Source organism: Quercus robur, chromosome 2 (assembly GCF_932294415.1).
Source record: "Quercus robur chromosome 2, dhQueRobu3.1, whole genome shotgun sequence".
NCBI lineage: Eukaryota > Viridiplantae > Streptophyta > Magnoliopsida > Fagales > Fagaceae > Quercus > Quercus robur.
In genome coordinates, this window is record NC_065535.1 from 10,259,633 (window position 1) to 10,276,924 (window position 17,292).

Consider the following 17,292-nt stretch of genomic DNA (forward strand, 5'->3'; position numbering starts at 1 on the left):
CACTTGGAAGCGATTGGAGATAAGCTTGAAGTCCAAAACAATGTGAGCTACAGGGAGTTAACTGTCCCGGTGTAGGAAGATCTCAGACCTCAAAACTCGATTCAGTAAGTTGAAGTTCACCAAACTTCGTCTCTTGGCAATAGCTTTTTTCTCTAAAGAAGATAAATTTAGAATTCATGTTAGTCTTTAGGCCGAATGAAATCAAGTTTTAATAATAATAAAAATTGGCTTGCATGTAAGTAAACTATTTGTAGTATTTCCTAAGTTAGCACAGAGTCTTTTAAGTGTCCTTAAGCCATCCCTCCTAGAGTTCAATCAATGGTAGGGCAATGGAATCTATCAAGCCATTCCCCTGAAACAATGAGAAAGTCCTCGTCCATGCCCTTGTTCGTCTCGGGGAGGCAAGAGATTAGCCTAACGACGAGAACCCTAGTTTTTAAGTAGTACCTTTACATCGTGATGGGTGAGGTATATACCCAACCTTTCATTCATTGCATCTACACTAACTAATATCCTAAACATGTTTAGGGTGCATTGGGTGGGGCAAAGTCTAAAAAGATTAAAAAAATCCCTAGTGACTCTACCCATGGGAATCCTCATGCCCCCTTTAATGAAGGCAATCATGGGAATTACAATAGCTTCAGTTGGCCTTTTTTCATGCCATTCACCTAAATTACAATGTTGTATTGACACATTGCTGGGAATCCTATAGTATCTCTTAAACTCCTTTCGATGTTTGGGAGTATCAACCAAACTAAAGAATCTACCCATTTAGGAAAAAGGAAAAATCTACTAGTATGAAAGAATAAGGGAAGAATCCTCTTAATAAAAATGCACACTTACGAATTTGGGGAAGAAGGGCTTCTCAGGCGAAGTTACCAGGAGTGAGGAGTGTATTTGTATTCTTTTTTGCTTCTAGGGAAGTGAAATGGAGATAAGAACCCCCCATTTCTCTATATATAGGACGTAAAAAAAGGGAGCGGTAACTCTCCCGCCTCTTTGGTGGGGGATTGAGAGCCGTTCAATTGTGATCTCACCGTGGAACGTAGGGGACAGCGACCCACCTGTTGCATTTATTATGGAGTTGTGGATTCCAAAGCAACAACAACCTATTGCAGTAAGTTGAAAGGATGCACTCATGTGGGAACCTCTTGCAAGCATATTACAACAGACATCCTTTATTAACCAAAACCTCACTTTTCTAAGTCAAGGACAAAAAATGAGGTTCTGGGGGGCTATTGTGGGGGGACGAGGATCCAAAACAAGTAAACATGTGGTCAAAGTTATTTCCGAGGAGCTAAAATCCAAAAAAATGATCTAGGGAGGTGATCTCATGATTTGAAGCGAGGTTGGGGTAACTTACATGATGAGGATTTAGAGGACATACTTCAGACCTAAGAGGGACGAGCAATAGTTATATAAAGGACACAGAGCTAAACCGCCAGAAAGGAAAGAAAATCGACTTGACACGGAGTACGAGAAAGATGAAGAAATAGGGATATAGAAGTCATCCCCTCTGCATTAAATACAAGACAACCACTTTTCTAACTGCATTAATGAGGAAGTGACTATAAACAGTGGTGACATAGCTAAGATTTCAGTGTAAAGTTTGCTGGTATATTCTGGATGGGACAAGAATTCTAGGAGTGTGATCCCAACCCTCCAAGTGTAGAATCCAAATACATTTAAGCTGGATATATAAAGCAAGAAAAAGATTTGGAGGAGGGGACAGAAAGAAATAGTGCAAAAAAAGAAAGAAAGAGAATTCATCCATTTTGTAATATCTTCCTCGAATTAGACCCGAGGATCAACACTTGTGTTTTTCTTTAATCAGCTTTCAAACTGAACATCAATGAAATAAATACCATCTCTCTTTTAATTCAATGACATAAGCCTTACTAATATTTGCATTGGGTATCATAAAATAGACTTGACTTCCCATCTCTAAAGAAATTAATTGTGATAGCAAATAGCAAGAATTATCATTTAAGACATAAAGCTGTTTCTTTGCTTTTTGCTTGCCACAATACTATTCATGGATCTCACTGTACTATTTTAACTAACTTTTACCTTTATCTACAGTACTTTTGGCAAAGAGAGATGCTATGTCCACAACATTTTCACAACAAATTATAGGTGGTTAGTTATTACTGGTTCAAATTTGAACCTAATACTAAGATTACTTTTTTGCCCCAACATTAACAACCTGCCACTTATGATTTGTTGTAAAAATGTTGTGGACATATCATTTTTCTCTAGCAAAATAAGTGAATCCCAAATGGACACTTAGACACTTCATTTTACTCAACAATCTGAAATTGGCAATATCGCCATTTTATATATTTTGGAGGATGGACATATCTACCTTATAGACATTATAGACATGCAACTGTGTCAAATATGTTCATTTTATATATATAAGATTTATGGGTTCCAGTTAGCTCAACTAGTAAAATCTCTTGATTTGGAATTCGATCCCCCAATTACACAAAAAACTAATTAATGTCTTTATCTGATAATAAAAAAACAATTATGCCCCTAGGATCCCAAATTCCAAACCTCCATTTGCTCAAGCTTCTAAACAAAGCAATAAATAATCTGCTTTATAGCCACTTTTGTCTATATGAATGCTTATCTGAATCAATTTATCTATTTATAGTGGCTTCAAACTTCAAAGGCACAAAGAGTTTCTCAGCAATTTAGAAAAAAAAAAAAAAAAGGCACAAAGAGTGTTAGTTTAAGATAGCTTGACCCCGGTTAACTAATTCAATTACTCAAGTTGATTAATTAGGTTCAATTGCATGCAAATCGTGAAGGCACCAACAAATCACCAAAAATACTAAATGCAGCGAAAAATAAATTTGACACGGTGATTTGTTGACAAATAGGGAAAACCTCATAAGGTAAAAACCCCACCAGGTGATTTTAAGGTCACCATTCCCAAGAATCAACTAATCAATAATCAAGCGGTTACAAGTATAAAGAATCTTACCAACTAACCTGGTCTATCCCAAAATACCAACCTACAATTAAACCTTTGCTCCAATGCCCAATTGGACTTGATCTTGTAATAGTCTTCTTTCCCTTGATGCACAAACCTCCAATTTGTGACTATCTCTTTGCACGGATCTCATGTACGTGACTAACTCCAGTCTCTAGCAACTTGAACAGATGTTGTTGGCTGCAAAGTTCTTCACTTCATCAACAATGAAGATCTAGAAGCACTCGGTTACAAAACCCTATGGCATACAAACGCAATAGCTTTACACAAAGAAAATAAGTCTCTTGATCTCTGTATCCGTGTGTAACAACTCTTAAAAATAAGTATTATATATGTCTAGGGTTATGAGAAAAGAAACCCTAAACAATTGTACAAGCCTGGGCTAAATTTCTATTAGGTTCTAAATGTTTAGAACAATTGGCAAATCGTGAACACAAACTTGTCTAGGTATAGATCTTAGAGTCTATAGGTATTATTAGACAATGCTCAAGGTGATTCAAGTCAAGATTTAAGAACATACAAGCTACAGGAAGAAGATTTCATAATCTGTCTGGTTCGATTGATCGAAAGACAGGCTCGATCGATCGAAAGTCGTATCTACAGAATTTTAATTAAACCCAAACAACAGTTCAAGCCCATTTAGGATTAGGATTTCTAATCTACTTCTCCCAGTATATAAAGGAAACCCTAAGCACGTTTTTATGTGGCTTTTCAGAAAGAAAAGAGTGTGCCTATTTTGTATTTAGGGTTTTGTTCCTAAAAAGCTCTCTTATGTCTTCTACCGGTGTTATTCCTTGAATAATCTCAAGATCCGGTATTGTAGAAGTTGCTGCCTTCTCTTGTCATCAAAGGTGTTGATGATCTAAACCTTCAAGGGTGGTCTTGGAGTCACAAACAGGAGAGTTTGTGTTGCTAAACCTTTGAGTGGGATCTCAAAGTCATAAACGGGGGTGTTTGTGTTTTGTAAAGGCCAAAGAAAGAAAGAGTCCGTGGATTCGGAGCTTGCACGTGGTCGTGTCAGTAAGTTCTACTGGTTGGTAGCAATAAGAAGTCGAGCGTGGGGGCTTGTAAGTCTTATTGTATGAACTTCGATTCTTTCTAGTGGATTTGCTTTTTACTTTGAGGATAGTTAGGTTAAATCCTCCCCAGGTTTTTTACCAGTTTGGTTTTCCTGGGTGATCATATCATTGTCTTATTTATTTTCCGCTGCTATGCATGATATGATTGTTTGATTGTGATAACCTAGACTTGGAATTTTGACTAATTAACAACTTGGCTAATTAACTAGGTTAATCCAATTGTATTTTAAGGGGTCTAAAAACTATCAAGTGGTATCAGAGCGGGTAACTCTTTTGTTGTTGATCCTTTGATCACTGAGCTGATCCTTGACCCCTGAGCTGATCCTTGACCCCTGTTGTCATGAAACACGGACATTCTCTAGTTATTCCTTCTCACTTTGATGAGAATAATTATGCTTATTGGAAAGTAAGGATGAAAGCATTCTTGAAATCCATTGATGAGAGGGTGTGGAACTCTGTTGAATATGGATGGGAGAAGCCCACTACTCATGTTAGTGAGTGGGAAACTTCTCAAAAAGAAGTAGCTACATTTAATAGCAAGGCTATGAATGCGATCTTTAACGCTGTTTCTATGGAGGAATTTAAGAAAATCTCTAATGTTGAGGTTGCTCATACTGCTTAGAATATCCTCCAGACTGTGCATGAAGGCACAAAGGTTGTCAAAATAAATAAATTGCAGCAATTGACTTCTAAATTTGAAAGCATTAGGATGTCTAATGATGAATCTTTTGATAAATTCTATGCTAAATTGAATGATATTGTTAATTCTGCTTTTAACTTGGGTGAAATCTATGATCAACCTAAAATTGTTAGGAAGATTCTTAGATTTTTAACTGAAGACTTTAGACCCAAAGTGACTACCATTACTGAAAGTAAGGATGTGGACTCCATCCCTGTTGATGAACTTGTAGGATCTCTTCAATCTTATGAGTTAGATCTACCCAAAACTACCAAATCCAAATCAATGGCTCTTAAGTCAATTGATGATGTTGAAGGTGGTGGATTTGATGATGAGCTCTTTGCTACAGAAATTGCCTACCTTGTCAAGAACTTTAGAAACTTTCTCAAGAATAGTAATAGAAAGGCAAGAGACACAAACACTGCTGAACCTAGAAACTTTAAGAAGCATGATCCCACTAAGGTTAACAATAATGATAAACCTAGAGAAAGCGTAGGTCAATCTTTCAATAATTCCTTGGGCTCTCAGTGTTTTGGATGTCAAGGGTATGGACACATGAAATCTGAATGTCCTACCTATTTGAAATCTACGAGTAAGGCTATGGCTGTAACCCTTAGTGATGGTGAAGTTTCTGATAATGAGTCTAATTGTGATGAGGATGGAAACTTCATTGCTTTCACCGCTACTGCTGTAGTTGATGAGAGCATATCTGTTGAAGAGAACCCTTCTGATGGGGAACTCTCTGAAGATGCAGATCTTCAAGAGGCCTATAATAAACTTTGCAAAGTTGCTGCAAAGGATGCTATGAATGTTGAACTTGGCCTGAAGAAAATTGAATCTCTTGAGCTTGAAAAGAAAAATTTGCTTGTTAAACTGTTTAATGCTAATAACCTTTTGAACAATGTGAAAATTGAAAATATGCTTTTGCTTGATAAAGTTAAATATTTGGAACTTGATTTATCTGCTGCTAGATCTGCTAGTTCTAAACTTGATCAAATGCTAAGTGTTCAAAAGTCTTCTTCTGACAAAACTGGATTAGGTTATGTTGAAAGCATCTCTGTGTCTGCTCCCCATTCCACAAAGTTTGTTCCTTCATCTTCTTCTTCTGAACCTTCCGTAAGTGAGATAGTGAGTGAAACTGTCAAACTCCCTATGAGTGAGGTTGTTAAACCCTTAGAAAGTTCATCATCTAGGAAGATTAGAGTTGATCTGAAAGAGTCTAAGTCTAAGAAGCCTACCCTATCTAAGGACAAGACATATGATAAGCCTGCATGGGTTTGTCATTTTTGTGGAAAGTCTGGACACATTCGTCCAAACTGTTACAAGCTGCAAGCTGCAAGCTGCAAAGAGAGCAAACAAACCAAAAGTACCTGTGCCTCAAGCACTTGATCCTATGGTACTTATTGGTGATTTGGTAAAGGCTTTAAACCTTTATTCCAATCCTAGAGTTGGTAATCATTCTCATGTGAATAAGAACTTCAATGCTCATGGTGCATCTAAAAGGTTTTGGATGCAAAAGACTCAAACTAACTGAGTCTTTCTGACATGGTCCTTGTGCTTCATTGCTCTACCCTTTGTGACCATTGTTCTTTGGTTGTGTTTTTGTTTTTTTTTTTGTTTTTTTTTTTTTTCTAGGATTTGCATTGCATAACATTCATGCATTTCATTCTAGGTGTTTTTTTTTTAATTAAAAAAAAAAAAAAAGGAAGCAAATTTTGTTTTGTACTATTCTTCTTGGTTTTTGAGAACAAGGTTGGTCAATTTATGTTCACATAACATGTCTTTTGTACCTTGTTTAGCTTTGATGAGCTTACTTATTACACTTTACTAGTTGAAGTTTTGTAGTGCATATTGTGTGGGAAAGATGTTTATGGTTTTTGATTATTCTGTCTTAATCTTGAAGTCACATGCTTTTAAATATTTGACTTGAACTTTTAGAGAAAGGCATAAATAACCATCTCACCACTGTTCACTAGCCAATCATGAACACTTTAATGCATATCGTAAGATTTTGTACTCGAGAAAGTGTAGCACATGCACAAAAAGTACATAAGGTATAGCCTCGGTTTAATTGCTTAATACTTAAAATTGGTGTGTACTATTAGGCTTGATGCCAAATCACATAATTAAAATTGTGTGTATATTATGAGGCATAAAATCAAGAAACTTACATGATTGCAAGCTTGTTTTCTAGGAGATGTGGGAGTTATATGATGTAACTCTTTTAGTGATAGTCTCTTTCAAATTCTATGTGATGAATTTTGTAGACTTTGTGATTGATTTCTATTTATATATCACCTCACATATATCTCAAACTTTTGCTAGTTACACACACTACACAAGTTATTCTTTGCTAAACTTGGTACATTATATTGTGTGTGATCTTGTTGTGGCCATCCAAGATTAAAAATTCCTTGATTTTAATGCAAAATGTGTTTATGTTTGCGCTTTGAGGACAAATTGATTGAAAATCTTAATTTTGGAAGATCTGAGTTGAATTTAAGTGTTTTTGAAAAACTTTTCATCTCATACTCATGCATTTTTTTTATATAAAACAATGTGCTTTGAGGAGTTTCTGCATTAAAATGCTCTGTTTTTCAAAAATCTGATTTTTCCAGATTTTCGATCGATCGAACCTGTTTTTCGATCAATCGAAATTGCGATTAAAATTTTTGGTTTGAGTTTGCCTGACTCGATTGATGTTCGATCGATTCTCAATCGATCGCAACTGAAAAATTTTCAGTTTCTATGTTTTTGACCAAAATATTTTTTCCATGCATCATTTATGTTTAGGATTCACATGCATTGCATTGTTTTCTGTATCCATCTTGCAGTTTTACAGTCATGTCTCTCATTTTTTTCACACGTAACATGCATACACTTTGCTACATTGGGTACTCAACTTGATCAAAAAATTGATTGATTAATTTTTGAGTTATGTACTTTCTAGTATATGCCTTTTTTATGTGTGAACTGTAGAAAATATTTTTCTTAAGAGATATGATGGATAATCAATGTGCAGATATTTTCTCTACTCATATAACTGTTTATGGGTCATATAGTGCCATGTTTGCATTTTATTGAAAGAGAGAATTTTTTTTCTTCATGTGTATCCTCAACTTAGTTTTTTTTAAAAACTTGGTTTGTGTCTTTTTATTTATCCCCACCCCCTTTCTTTTTTCCCAAAACTTGTTTTGTTTTTCCTATTTTTATAGGGGGAGAAATTTCTTTTGACCTTTGTGGTTCTTAGAGGGAGTTGTTGCTCTTCATAGGGGGAGCTGTCTTTATTTTCTCTTACTCTGTTGCGTATGTTTTCTGTCTACCTTCTGATTAGGTAGACTTTGTCAATATGAGACAAAAAGGGGGAGATGAAATGTGAGAATATGTGGGAATCCTGTTTGTTTTGTTTTGGGGGAGATAAAATAGTTTTTCAAAGGGGGAGAATATAAAAACTTTTTGATGTATCTAACTTAGGGGGAGAGTTAGAATTTACTTTTGTTTTTTATATTCTGTTTCATATTATTGTTTATATGTCTTTCTTTCCACACATGCGGTGATGTGTTTGTTAAGTGTTTCAGGAAAGGCAAGTATATTCTGATCAAGACCTTCTACCTCTTATTGGCAACTTCTAGGTTAGGAGTCTTAGATTGGGATTTGTGATGTAATTGGGCATTGTATTGTATTGGGTTGTTCTTGTATTTGAGCATTTCACTTTGTATGAAAGTTTTGTCACAAATTGTCAAAAGGGGAGTTTGTTAGGTTCTAAATGTTTAGAACAATTGGCAAATCGTGAACACAAACCTGTCTAGGTATAGATCTTAGAGTCTATAGGTATTATTAGACAATGTTCAAGGTGATTCAAGTCAAGATTCAAGAACATACAAGCTGCAGGAAGAAGATTTCATAATCTGTCTGGTTCGATCGATCGAAAGTCGTATTTGCAGAATTTTAATTAAACCCAAACAGCAGTTCAAGCCCATTTAGGATTAGGGTTTCTAATCTACTTCTCCCAGTATATAAAGGAAACCTTAAGCACGATTTTATGTGGCTTTTCAGAGAGAAAAGAGTGTGCCTCTTTTGTATTTAGGGTTTTGTTCCTAAAAAGCTCTCTTATGTCTTCTACCGGTGTTATTCCTTGAAGAATCTCAAGATCCAGTATTGTAGAAGTTGCTGTCTTCTCTTGTCATCAAAGGTGTTGATGATCTAAACTTTCAAGGGTGGTCTTGGAGTCACAAACAGGAGAGTTTGTGTTGCTAAACCTTTAAGTGGGATCTCAAAGTCACAAACGGAGGTGTTTGTGTTTTGCAAAGGCCAAAGAAAGAAGGAGTCCGTGGATTCGGAGCTTGCACGTGGTCGTGTCAGTAAGTTCTACTGGTTGGTAGCAATAAGAAGTTAAGCGTGGGGGCTTGTAAGTCTTATTGTATGAACTTTGATTTTTTCTAGTGGATTTGCTTTTTACCTTGAGGATAGCTAGGTTAAATCCTCCCCAGGTTTTTTACTGGTTTGGTTTTCTTGGGTGATCATATCATTGTCTTATTTATTTTCCGCTGCTATGCATGATATGATTGTTTGATTGTGATAACCTAGACTTGGAATTTGGACTAATTAACAACTTGACTAATTAACTAGGTTAATCCAATTGTGTTTTAAGGGGTCTAAAAACTATCAATTTCAAATCTGGAAAACAGAAAATCGTAAGTCTTGATAGATCAAGTTGCTGTCGAGCTATCTATCAAGTTTCACATTAAATCTCAATAGCAGGTATTTGTCGAGATATCTGTCAAAACATAATTATAAGTAAAGTACATTTTGTCAAAGGATAAACCAATTACAATAAAATATGTTCCTAACAAAGAGTTTGTACAATATAAATATATATATATATATATATATATATATTTCATCATAAAAGAGTTTGTACGACACAATTAATAATAATAATAAAAAAAGCCATAAAGTTCAATATTTTGTTTCACTATTCATTTAACTATATCTGACAAGAAAGTTAAATCTTTTAGAGCATTAGCATTGAAGAATGCTAATGTCATATCTAAGGTCTTTTTGGCATTTCATAGCTCAAAAACATTTGCATCAAAAAATGGTATACCTCACTATTGCAAAAAATTTTGCAATAGTGCTACAGTACAATTCTAAACTTAGAATTGTACTGTAGCACTATTCTAAAATATATATATATATATATATTTTATTCCACCCCTTTGCTAAAAAAAAGTGATAATGTGAAAGAAATAATAAAAAAAGATTAAAAGAAAGATTAAAAAATAATATTTTAATGAAAAAATAAAATAATAGAGTTTTGGGATGTAGAGTGTATTGTAAAATGGTATGGTATAATTGATAAAGTAGTTTTTTGGGATGATAAAATAGGATAGAGTAGCATTCTTCAATGTTGATGCTCTGGAAGTCCAGAATAAAACTGTTATAAACCTTGAAGTACGTCAGAGAATAAAGGTAGCTTCTTTAGCATCTGCAGAAAGAGTATGACATTATACAATGATCTATTTGGCCGAGCACAATCCATCCTTTATCTTGAAATAAAGAAATTACATATGATCTATTCAACGTTGAAATAAAGAATTGTTCAAGGATTTTAGTAAATATTTGAAATTACTAGCATTCTTGCACATTATGTTACCTTTTTTTTTTTTCAAAAGAATGTACAATGTAGTCTCCTCACGAAAGCTGATAAAGATAGTTTTGATCATGTCTTCCACAATTTCTTCAATGATTCCACTTGTACGTAATAAATTGTTCTACACGTTACTAATTTTAGAGGGTCCAAATTGGAATTGATCTTTTTATAATTAAATTTGTTTAAACAAAGAAAGATCTACTGAAGCTAGAAGCTACTTAATTAGTTCTACACAAATGAGGATCGGCATTGCACTAGATGACTGTAAGTCCTTCCTTAGACCAAGCTGTGACTGCAGACTTGACCGTGGAGGCCCCAGTATCTAAGTTAGTGAGACAACATGAGAGAACAATGTTTAGAGAGTGAAAGAGAGTTGGACAAGTGAAGGGAGCTGTACTTCCTGAGAGAGAGAGTCCCTTGTCCAAATAGTATTTCTTCCTTTTATAGAGAAACTAGACTCATCGCACGCGCTTTGTTATTTTGGATTTAGTAAAATAATGTTTAAAAATGAGATAGAGATGGTGTCCTAATTTTTAAGATCTTTCTCAATGTGAAATTTAATAAAAGTTTAAAAGGCTAATACTTAGAAACTTTTTAAAAAATAGTCAATTACTCTATTGATATGTTTGTATTTTTAAATTTAAAATTATTTAATTAAAAAATAGAGATATTTTAGAAAGTTTAAGAATTTGTATGAGAATATTTTAATATGCAAAATGATGAAATCCAAACAGCGAATCATGTTATTAATAGTATAGATGAGTGGTTGTAGGTACTCAGAGAAATGGGTGGTTGCAGGTGATTTAGTGTTGAACGGCACACCTCTTACACTAATGTTTCAAGGGATCCTCAGTATTTGCTAACGTCTTCTTTCCAAATTATCCCTAATTGAAAAAGGGAAAAAGAAAATTCCTTGTTATTGAACACCTTCACACAGTCACTAAAAGTTAATACTCACATGCTCCAAAGAATAGGTATTAGATGCTGCTTAAAAACAAAGGCAAGGATATTATTCGTGAAGCAAAAGAATTGAAGCAGCATTTTGTTATCTAATCATACACTGTCATAGGGCGCATGATAATGAAATGTCAAAGCAATGGATATTAGGAAGAAGGAGATGGGTCACATTCTACTATTCTACTCTACAAAATACCCCCAAAAAAAAAAAAAAATGGCACTCACTTGTGTACTGTGATAAAGCAATGGAGCAGATATATGAAATACCATCTCGTGATAGTAGATATATGGTGCTACTGTCGTTCTGCTTTTGATATGGTGCAGTGTACAAATGGTGTTGTCTTTAGGGTTGATAACAAATCGTACAACTATGACTATAATTAAAGGATTTTACTAATGTGTGTCCTAAGGGTACACATTAATCTCCATTTTTTGAAATAATTTTCTCAAGAATTGAAAAATTAATGACAGCTTTTTCAATTCCCGAGAAAATATTTCTAAAAATAAAAAACTTAATGTGTGCCCTTAGGGCACACATTAACCGGACTCATAATTAAATACACTGAGTTGCTTTTAAACATCTCGAACTCAGTTTGGAAAAAAAGTTATTTATTAGTAAATTAGTTAAACTTACACTCAAGTTTATAGGCTCAATTATTAAATGAGTCAATCTCAAAGATAATAATGTGCTTGTAAATAAAGTTGTTAGTATAAGTTTCAAATTAAGTATATATAATATTATATGTTATATATGTGTGGATAAAGATATATTTATATAAACTTGATATTGGATTATATTAACTTTTAAATAAATTCATAAGATATCAAATTATTATTTATAATTTATTGTAGTAAAAATTATTTATAAATTTTAACAATACAAGATTGGTGAATTTAATTTTTATAAGCTTATAGACGGAAATCATCTTTCTAATTAACTCAAATCATTAATTTCTAACATTTAAAAAATCATTAATTTCAATCACAATTTAGTTTCTCTAATTAATACCTTATATTTGTAAAGAAATAAAAAATTCTAGTTGCAATATTAGATTGTTTGATAAGAAAATTAACCTAACTTAAACATATAATTTTGTTTATTGATGGGCTCAAAGCTCAACTTGTATTCAAAATAAAAGTAAATGACTAATCATAAACTTCTGGTGCATCAATTTAATTGACCAAACTCATTCACAGCTCTGCATCGAACATCCAAATTAAGAAAAGATATTGATTTTTACCTTTTCCACACTACTCAACCCAAAATTATATTATACTTAAAAAAAAAAAAAAAAAAAATCCATTCCTAGAAGAATAAGGGTTTTTTTGGTAAGGATTTTCAATAAATAACAAAGAGGATTGAGCTTTTCTTTGACCTTCAATTTCTAATTGATTTTACAACAAATAGTACATATGCTAATAGTGTACAAATTGTCGCATATTGAACATTTTAAAATTTATTATATTTAATTTTAACTATAAAATTAATCAATTTCAAATAGAGATAAACGAGATAATTTCATTATTCTACGGACTGTTGACATAATAAAACTTAGTTAATTTAGGACATTAAGTCCAAATCACATATAAGATATAATGTGATTCCATAGGCCTTTACATTTTTCAACCCTTTCTTACAAGGTGAATGACCAAGTTTGTGTACTTGGTTCTAGTTTTTGCCAAGTGCTTGTCCACTAAATCAGCATGTCTCTGAAATAAATCATCCATTATATCTCTTCCAAAATGAGTTTCCAGCATTGACTCAATCACAGCCCTTATGGTCTTGGCCACTCGCTGCCCACTTGAAAGTGTCCCATTAATTGTGTTTGGCATGTCTTCACCTCCATCCCAATCAATCTCAAACGCTTCCAGCCGATCCATAATGAATGATCCTTCTTTTTGTACCTCTAATTCTAGCTCTTCGGCACATGGACCATAATAGGGTGCATTGAATGTGTCTACCTTTTCCTCTGGGATTAGACCCTTCAATTAATCAAAGAAATAATTAGCCTGCAAGAAAAGTTTTTTTTTTTTTTTTTTAATACAAGATAGAATTTCTACTCTAGTTTAATCTAAGTGTATATATGTGTGAAGCTCACTACTTCTATATTATGGGACCGGTTAGATCTGATTCTCTTGTCACGTGTTTGCATCCTAACTGGTCTATTGCTCCTGTACACTGGACCGATCGTTGCTTCTATGTTATTAGCTTACAAGAAATTATTGTGGATTATCAATACAACGTGTACCTCTGGGACCATGTTCATCAATGCCTGGGCGAGCAGTTCCCATTGATGGCAACTTTCTATGGCAGTAGGGTCCATAGATTTCCTGCCCGTGAACGACAAGACCATGCACCCTCCCGGTACTATTTCATCCGAACGTGATTTGAGGAATAGTGAAAAATCCTTCTGGAATTGCAGCATGTATGAATCTAAGACGCTTTGTGGGCTGGTCTTGGATATGTATATCCTCCCCTTGTTTATGGCTGGGCTAGCCTTGCGGTCCAGCCCAGGAGGAACCTGTACGTAAAACAATCAATTGCTTGTGAGTCATATTGAAAAGAACTTGACAACATCAATGTACTACAAAACTCTTTAACTTATCAATGAACCTGTACGTAAAACAATCAATTGCTTGTGAAACCGTTCCTGAAGTCTGGTATTGTGGTCCAGTTTCGTCGTTATGCACTAATGAGATTGTGGCTACTAATTAACATCACCAATTTAATAATTGTCCAGATTCATTTTGAGCTAATATTGGGTATGAGTGGTCTAATACCACAAATAGTTTTTTTGGATAATTGGCCAGTTCATGTAAAAAAAGGAAAAAGAAAAGAAGATAATTGGCAAGTCTCAAAACATTTACTGGAATAATATAATATAAGAAAATGTTAGACTTACTAGTATCAATTTTAACGTAAAAGTCTTCCAACATCATGAATTAGATTAGTCCCACATTGACAATATAATTTAAAAAAAATACTAACTACATTTTTATTCTATCTTTAAAAGTTAACACATTTGTTATAAGATTTATGTAATAAAATTTATAATATGATTCTATAACTATATGAAAAATAATAAAGTTACCACCAATTTTATAAGAGGGCATACAAACCACAATAAGTGTGATTAGTTTCACTCCAATAAGATAATAAACAAATATCTTAAATAATTTTATATGATTTATGACACATCAATTTGTAAGATTTTTATATAATATATTACACATCAATTTGTAAAGTTTTGGTTGCAAAAATTCATTCTCTACCCAAAATAAGATAGTCAAATTTGTATTATGTATTCCTAGCCTTATTCTATCTACATTATCAAAGACAAAATTAACTCCAATTAATATTTAATTACATAGCTTTCTTACATTATACTTCCAAAAGACAAGTTGTTAGAACAAATATGTACTAAAAAAAGGATTGTTAGAAAAAGTATAGATGCTAATTTACATTAAACTCAAAAGGACAAGCCTTGAGTTGTTAACATTTTCACGATTAATGCGGGTCCTATTATCCTATGTCATAAAGTTGGATTAATGTTTTGACAAAGTTTGTTTCATACCATATGCACCATGTTTTAAAACTGAAAAAATGACTCACGTTTTTAATTAATTATATAAAATATACACAATTTTTAAGTAGTCTTAAAGCAGTGTTTCGGTTCTCACATAAGAGTTTCTTGTACGTGGGATTTACTTCTTATGTGAAAACTTGAAGCATTGCTCGAGACTATTTGTGTTATTTTTTTTTCTTTTTTTCTTTTTATTTTGGTAAAACACTGCAAACCAGCTTGCAAATCACGCACGGTCATATTTCATGTCAACCCTGTTAATTGACCGCTAACGTTGTCCATTCTTTTGCTTAATTCGTATCCTTACATATGAACATGATGACAAGAATAATGGAAACACATACAAACCTGAGAGAGCCAGTGGAGGCTGGAAGAAGAGTGCACAAAGTGCATGCTTTTTCTCGGAAACAATCTACCATAGAAAGAACCAGGCACACCTGTAATGAAACACTGCCCAAAATCCGTACCCTTCTCTTCCTTCAGTTTGTTGTAGAAAGCTGGTAATGACCCAAATACATCATTGAAATCGTTGCTATAAAGATCATTCAAGCAGATTCTAAATTCTGGAGTTGGGCAGCCTAGGTTGCTGCATTTGGAATATATGATATCTATTATCTCTGAGATCACAGTTAAGGTGTTGGGTCCCGATGAGCAACCCAAGTCAGCAATGCCCATGCTCTCCGGCAAATTTTTGCACAATAGTTCAATTATGGCTTCCTCGGTTACAGTCTTTGTGATAGATATTATCTTGCTCTACCAAAACAATATATATATATATATATATGAATATGAATTAGTCCCCCCCATTATAGTTAGTACACAAAACTTATTGATTTTCAATTTTATAGTTTTATTTGCTTATGTAAAGCTTTTTATTTTCTAATCGCATTCTAATAGTAATAAGTTTTAAGCAAAAAACTGCATCTAAACAAACAATAAATAGCTAAAATATGTGAATTGTGAAGTGAAAAACATAGGCATGATATTTCCAACATTTTAATTGAATGATAAAGGTTTTGCTATTTGTTTTTCATACTTTCGAAGATAAAATTTACTTGAAGATCAAATTCATATTGAATATGTAATGATTCAGATATAGGAAGCCGATTAGCCGAACCTGAACTTTTGAGTTCTTAGCATAGCTAGTTTCGCCTGCCCCCTTGTTCATGTGAAGTACTTCCATGACTTCCATCTCTCTCTTTCAATTCAAAACCAAGTGAATCTCAGACAATAATCCCTGAAACCTAAGACAGGTTAATTGCCAAATTTTTTTATATCTAGTCGTAGAAGAGCTACACAAAACTTCCTAGTGAGGAATCCAAGATTAGTGGAGCACTCTATATATAGACAAAAATTTCTTGTCAGTGGTAGGTACAGTATAACCACGTGGATATTTGTGACACTGGATTCTTTTGCTATCTGATCTAATGTTATGAATACCGTTTCGGAACTCGTTTCGATTTGTTAATTGGAATGAAATATTTCGGTACTAGATTGGTACCGGACTATTTCGGTGTACTATTTCGGAGTTACTACAAATAAATAAATATATATATACATATATATCATTCATATATATAAAAAGTAAAAAATTCAATATATTAGTTTTTTGTACTATTTGGAGGGTGAACAGTTACATTTACCTTTTGTCTACTTATTTTTTCAAATATACTTTCTAACAGACTCTATCCTTTTTCTATCTCATTTAAATATTATTTCTTTACTATTTCTTTAATCTTTTTTTAGACTTTTCTTCTTTTTTTAATTTTTTTTCCTCTTTTTTTTTTTTTTTTTTTGAGAAGTGTTATGTTTATAATATTTTCACAACAAATTTTAGATTATAAGTTGTTACTGGTTTTTATTTGAACTCACTACTTAAATTATTTTTTTCTAGTAATTATCAATAATAACTTATCATTTAGAATTTTTTGTGAAATATTATAAAAATATTGTGACATAATATTTCTCCTTTTTTTTAGTAATTTTTTTCCTTTTTTTTTTCATCCACACATTTCACTTTCTAGAATTATCTCTATCTTCTTTTTTTTCTTTTTCTTTTTTCCTTCTTGTTTTTTCTCCTCCACACACATACCCACTCTTCTCCTATGTATCTACTTTTTTGTTTCTTCTCCTCTTCTGTGCTTACCTTTTTGTTTTTATTCTCTTTCCTCTTCGGCTCACTTCACACACACACAACCAACCATGATCTTTTGACTTCTTCTCTGTGTTTTCATTTTTGTTTTTTATTTTCTTTCTTCTTCATCTCACTTCACTCACACACACAGGCAGCAAAGAGAGTCGGCCTTTGTCTATCTTTGTTTTCTAATGAGAAGAGAGAG

At 33.3% G+C, this 17,292-nt stretch overlaps 1 protein-coding gene across 1 annotated transcript; it reads right to left on the reverse strand.

The window, feature by feature from the left end:
- Positions 1-12,868: 12,868 nt before the first annotated feature.
- On the reverse strand, positions 12,869-16,271 carry LOC126712282 (probable jasmonic acid carboxyl methyltransferase 2). The gene is made up of 4 exons (XM_050411550.1): positions 16,071-16,271; positions 15,302-15,706; positions 13,619-13,891; positions 12,869-13,352 (listed from the first exon to the last, which is right to left on the reverse strand). The coding sequence occupies exons 1-4, from the start codon at positions 16,143-16,145 to the stop codon at positions 12,993-12,995; spliced, it is 1,113 nt and encodes a 370-aa protein (XP_050267507.1). The 5' UTR covers positions 16,146-16,271; the 3' UTR covers positions 12,869-12,992.
- Positions 16,272-17,292: the final 1,021 nt, after the last annotated feature.